Here is a 6381-nt window from a genome sequence, read left to right as displayed (position 1 = left end):
CCAAGGAGATTATGTTGAAAAATAAAAAAAAATTTACCCAAAAAAAATTGTTTTTATACTTCATTCTAAGGACTTATTGAACTACCCTCGTATAAATAGAAGACCACCGAAGTCTTCCGAAGCTTTTAGATCGGCAATCACCGTGCAGCAGAAAACCGAAGTCGAATCGTGCATTTTCGGCTTAAACACGAACTCACAGTGGTTATCATGCACTTTCTGTTTTGCGGCTCCCAAACGGAGGGTATGGTGGGGGTAAATTTCATCCACGATCTGGCAGCTCTGGCTTATTCGTTCGCGTCGTGTACCATGCGTGCTTCAGTCGTTGTTGTCATTGTGGTCTTATTGTGTTATTATTTGTGTATTTTTATTCTTAATTGTTTTAATCCAGGGAAAGGTGCAAAAAGGATTATTCGAAAGGAATTGAATAATAAAAGGTCTCGTGTAAAAGAAAGTGTGTTAAGTGTTTCATATAACCTTAAACTTGTTGTGATCGCGTGTGTTTGGTTTTTGTTTGTATACACGTGCATAGTGACACTAACCTAAATTCGAGCAAGTTCGGCTGCGAATCGGGATACAAAATTCATTTTTTAGTCTCTTTTTTTGTACTCCCCTATCATTCAATATTTTTCAGGACATTTACAGGGTCGCGTGAATAATTGTACGCGGTTTATTATTCACCGATTTTGTGCAGTTTTATTCATTTTTAAATCTAAATGTTTTAATTTTACATTTCTTAAATAAAAATTGAAAATTAAATCTTGCTGGTTCTTTCCTTTATCATAAACAATACAATTTTAAGACCCTACTTACGCGCGCACTAAGTGCTTTCTCTATGCGCGCACGTGCGTGCAGACAAGACGGGCCGAGCATATGCCCCTCCATGGATGACACATGTACGTATTGATCTGCGCGCACGTCATGCGTGTAAATATACACCCTGTGACTGCGTCATGCGCGCACGGTGCGCTAAAATTGCTATCTGGATAATAGATACGCAATTCAAAAGCCTTCGAAACCCATTCAACAGAAGTGAATGGATTTTTGTTTCCTGGGTGGTGAACGCAAAATGGTTTTGAAGAGAATCAATGGATCATGGAGCAAAATGACACAGCCGGAATAAAGCATTCTCATTAAGCCATACAATTTAAAATGATTGTAACTCTGATGGAATAACAGTGCCCGGATACCTCTATAGTTTTTATGTGTTGCCGGAGTTTTTTGAAACTGTTTTGGTTCTTTCGAAAGGCAGATTGAATATGGGGAGAAATTGTCGGGAGATGTCAAGCCCCCATATAACAAAAAATGGAAAAAATGGAGAACTTTCATCCGTATGCTCTCACAAATATAGATTTGAGTGAAAACGTGAGTTCAGTGCCCTCGGTCACTATAGTGGATGTAGTGTCATATGTTATTCAATCCCACAGTTTATACACTTTAAAACAAGTAAAAGCGTATAAAAGGTTTGATGATTATAAATTTTATGAAGCTTATTTCTGTTTTGAAAGTAAAGTGCAAGCAGTTCAACGGTACTTTTCTGCATCTGGCTGAGGTTAGTGTAACAATGCAGTTTTTTAGTTTTAAATTAGCGTTTTTAGTTATAATTTATTATATTCTATGAGTATAAACATTAGCATTAGGTAATATTCCTGTGAAGCATGGTATTCGTTTCAATTTACATTATCAAATTCCACTGCTGATGTAAAATGCGTAGGGAGTTTTATTGAAATTTTGAGGCTAGGAGCAGTCTCTGGCTAGAGCAATCTGTTTGAGAATTAAAAAACTTAATTGATATCATTAAAAAGTTGTAAGATTGCATTCTTTTTTCTCACTCTAATGTAAATAAGTGGTATTTTTACAAAAATGTATGAATAATTTTATTTTTCCCTGAAAAATTACGAAAAACGTATGACTCGAAAAACTACGAAAATTTAAGATTTTTCCCAATATATTTTGTTGAAAATTTTACCTTTTTGTTAGAAAACGGTCTTCTTGCCCAGGGCACCCTGGCAGACCGAATGGATACTGGCGGACCGAGGGAAACTAATGGAGCCTTTACAAAGTATCCGTAAAGACCCCATTGGTTACCGCTGCAAAAAAAGTATTGCGGTTACTCCGTAAGTTTCCAATAGAAAATTTAACGTAGAATCCAAATTTCAACAGTTTAAAAGTTGATCTTGCTGTTTGTTCGATTTTTTTAAAAAGGTACCGAATGGGAACCCAATGGGGTCTTTACGGGTACTTTTTAGAGGCTCCATTCGGTTCCTTCGGTCCGCCAGGGGAGCCTCTACAAAGTACCTGTAAAGATTCGGATTCTACGTTACATTTTCTACTAGAAACTCACGGAGTAACCGCAAATACTTTTTTTGCAGCGGTAAAAAGTTTAAAAAATATATAATGCCTATAACGCTAATTGACTGCTACTTATAGATTATGCGTTTGAAATGTAGAAGTCGACAGGCGTTATACGTCTTATATATTTTTAAACTTTTTACCGTTGCAAAAAAAAAACTATGGCGATTATTCCGTGGTCCTCTATAGGGAGTTTTAACGTAGAATCCGAATTTCAACAATTTAAAAGTTGATTTTGCTGTTTTTTTTCTTTTTTTTATTTTTTTAAAAGGAACCGAATGGGGACCCTAACCTCACTCAGGAGCAGAACAGTACCATTGAACTGCCTGCACTTCACTTTCACCACAAAACAAGCTTCATAAAATTTATAAGCTTCCAAACTTTTATATACTTCTACTGGCTTTTCAGTGTAAAAACTATAAGATTGAATAAAACATGACGCTGAATCCACTATAGTCACCGAGGACACTGAAATCATATTTTCACTAAAATTTTTTTTTCTAATAACATACGGTTTAACCATGGCGGACCGAAGAAACCGAATGGAGCCTCTACAATGTACCCGTAAAGACCCTATTGGGGCACCATTCGGTTCCTTTTTTAAAAACTCAATAAAACAACAAAATCAACTTTTAAATTGTTGAAATTCAGATTCTAGGTTGCAATTTGCATTAGAATCTTACGGAGTAATCGCAATACTTTTCTTGCAGCGTTAAAAACTTTCAAAAAACATGTCATTTGCATGGGCTGAAGGCGGCTTCAGGTGCATCTTTTTGTAGAAACAGTTAATAAGCGTTCCGTCGGTAACTTTAAGAATTTTGTCTGGATGCTAGCGCCATGCATTGGTAACATCAGAAAACAACGCTGTGATACAAGTGAGAGAGAATTTTATTTTTAAACTTTGCGCGCAACATAATACTTGAGTTATTGTGGATGCGCTTGAAGCCACCTTCAGAAGAAGTTAAGGAACATTTTTTTTTAGTTTTTAACACTGCAAAAAAAGTATAGCGATTACTCTGTGAGTTTATAGTAGAAAATGTAACGTAGAATCCGAATTTCAACAGTTTAAAAATTGATCTTGCTTTTTTTGAGCTTTTTAAAAAGGAACCGAATGGCGTCTTTACGGGTACTTTGTAGAGGCCAGGGATGTGCAGTTACGTGTAACTGGAGGTTTTTAACGTAAAATACCTGAGTCACGTATTTTACGTAGAAAACAGGTAAAATACCTAGTATATTACGTGCCAAGATGGCGGACCTGTAGAACTGTTGCGTAACCTCACTTTTTTGAATTTCTGGTACGGGCATTCGTAGGATTTCTTTTTTCATTGCCAATATTTTTCATCAAAAAACTACAATGTCAACTAAACTGAAACAGAGCAAACACAAAAACACTTCGGGATGCCATAAATTCCATGGGATGAGATTAATTTCAAACGTATACAAGTAAATAAAAATAATCAGAATCATCTTGATGTAGCGCACTGTTTTTTTTTATTCATAATATTTAAGAATGATGCTTGTAAGCATCTTCTGAGACACAAGTATGTAAATCAATTTAAAATATTTATACATTTGATCATTTAAATAATTGTAATTAATATATACTTTTTAGGAATACCGGTGAATTATTCAAACCTAAAAAGTTTTCGTAATTTGTAATTATTTTTTAAATTTATTTCTATGTTTTTGTTATTATTATAGTTAAATATTGATCAATTTAATATTTAATACCTGAAAAGCTGCTCATATGTTTTTATATTCAATTTTAAAAATAAAATTGTACCTAACAAAATATACATTGATAAACCAACTTCATTATAATAGGTAAGCTTATGTATCTATATGATTTTGTTACTTTATCTCATTTATTTCAAGGAATGTTTGCAATGAGCAGCAAGTTTTAGAGGTTATATTTGTGAAGGGAAACGGGAACCGTAAAACGTAAAGTCCCATATACGCGTCATATACATCTTGTAAGAAACTAGGTATGTAAAATACCTAGTAAATTACCGTAAAAAACTACGTAAATTACCTAGGGTACTTTACTTACCCAGCCCTGGTAGAGCTCCATTCGGTTTCTTCGGTCCTTCAGGGAAATTTTCCGATTTTTTTCCCAATTTTCTGATATATTGAGTCTTGATATTTCTCGACAATTTTGCCACATATTCACTCTGCATTTCACAAAAAAAAAATAATAAATAATAATTTTGAAAAACTCCGACATCACATGCAAACTATAGAGATTTACAGGCACTGTTATTCCCTCGATGATCGCTCAGAACGCGTGACGTCACAATTAAATAGCTTTCGGGCTGAAATCATGAAATCATCATAATGTAAATTGCTCATAAATTACATTCTTGGTGTGTAAAATGTTATTACAAATGTAAAGCACTGAATCATATTTTCCCCCAAGGAAATTTTTTATAACAATTTAATCTTTGTTTTTGGAGTATCTTTGAACTTGGTGATTAAAGATTTAGAAAATAATAAAGGGGCCAATATGTAACCTCTGCGAGGGTCCAGCTAGGCCACTACTCAAAACAGACCAAACTGAGCCATTTCCACACAGCAAGTACACAGTAAACCCCAAGAATAATTTTTATATTTTAATAAGATAAAACATTGCAACACGTTTATCTAAAGAAAGATAAAATGTATCTAAAAAAAGGTAAAGTTTATCTGACGTAAATATTTGTTTGACATATGTTATATGTTAGACGGCTGCGTCTATGCTCACAAAAAAAATGTCCTTCATAAATTTAAAAATCTTCGCGGCATTCAATTTTAAATATTCTCCCTTTATTTCACTAATTTTAAGCAAAAAAATCATTCACCGACACTTACTGAATAGAGTCTGCATTTTGGTTAGTTTATACCAAATAGTGTTTTTTTGCAATTTTTTAAGTCTACATCAGGGTCGATAGAAAACTAAAGATTTGTTCAAAAAAAGTAAGGGACTGAAGTTGGCTGAGTAAGAACATTCAACCAACTTCAGCCAAGTATAAACTAACCAAAGTGCAGACCGTTTATTCAGTAAGTATAGGTGAGTGGTTTTTTTGCTTAAAATTAGTGAAATAAAGGGAGAATATAAAAATTAAATGCCGCGAGGATTTTTAAATTTATGAAGGACATTTTTTGTGTGAGCATAGACGTAGCCGTCTGACATATAACATATTTCAAACAAATATTTACGTCAGATAAACTTCATTTTCACAAGATAAATTTTATCTTTTTTTCAGATAAAATTTTATCTTTCGTTAGATAAACTTGCTGCAACGATTTTATCTTATTAAAAGATAAAATTTATTTTTTGGGTTTACTGTGTAGTATATTACTCAATATAAGCTTTTATATTGAATAGGCTACTAAGACCATGGTTTCACTTCGACTGGTTATTCAGCATAACTCCATCAGGGTTCAAACAGCGAAAAATTATAAAAATATTGCATGATTTCTCAACTCAGGTGAGTGACGTTTAAAAAATCTGTTTCAAAAAAGTATTTAGGTATCGATAGAAGAAAAATTATATTTCAGATTATTGACGATCGAAAAAAGTATCATGAAGAGGCTTTCCCGATTCAAAAGAGTGAAGCCGAAGATGAAGTGTTTGAAAAAAAGAGAATGGCTATGTTGGACGTTATTATATCTGCATCGAAAAATACTGGTATTATTGATGATGAAGGAATTCGTGAAGAAGTTGATACTTTTGTTTTTGAGGTAAAAATTAATTTAGATTACGAGCTTTTAAATGGTTTAGGACATAGAGTTTTTCAAATAATTGTACAATTTCAAAAATTATATTCAAATATCCCAATAATTTTTGCCCATTTTTAATCTTCTACAGCTTTAGGACGCCCAAAAAAACTTTATAGGTGCAACGGATGAACATTTCAGCGTCATAAGAGTAAGGCCGTTTACGAAAACTGAAATCATGGAATCATGACTCAATTACATTTCAAGTTGATGAATCAATTTTAATGTCAAATTTAATAAAATTTCAATAATATCATGTTATGATGGGAAACTTAG

At 33.3% G+C, this 6381-nt stretch overlaps 1 protein-coding gene across 3 annotated transcripts in view; it reads left to right on the top strand.

Moving 5' to 3' along the window:
- The window catches only part of LOC117173153 (cytochrome P450 4C1-like), a 58769-nt gene that overhangs the window by 36140 nt on the left and 16248 nt on the right, over positions 1–6381 (top strand). For all 3 annotated transcript variants that reach the window (XM_033361559.1, XM_033361558.1, XM_033361557.1), the window contains 2 exons: positions 5714–5816; positions 5887–6069. In XM_033361559.1, coding sequence (XP_033217450.1) covers positions 5714–5816; positions 5887–6069 — 286 coding nt within the window. The remainder of the gene's footprint in view (positions 1–5713; positions 5817–5886; positions 6070–6381) is intronic.

Source organism: Belonocnema kinseyi, chromosome 5 (genome assembly GCF_010883055.1).
Source record: "Belonocnema kinseyi isolate 2016_QV_RU_SX_M_011 chromosome 5, B_treatae_v1, whole genome shotgun sequence".
NCBI lineage: Eukaryota > Metazoa > Arthropoda > Insecta > Hymenoptera > Cynipidae > Belonocnema > Belonocnema kinseyi.
This window is presented reverse-complemented; position numbering and strand designations above follow the sequence as displayed.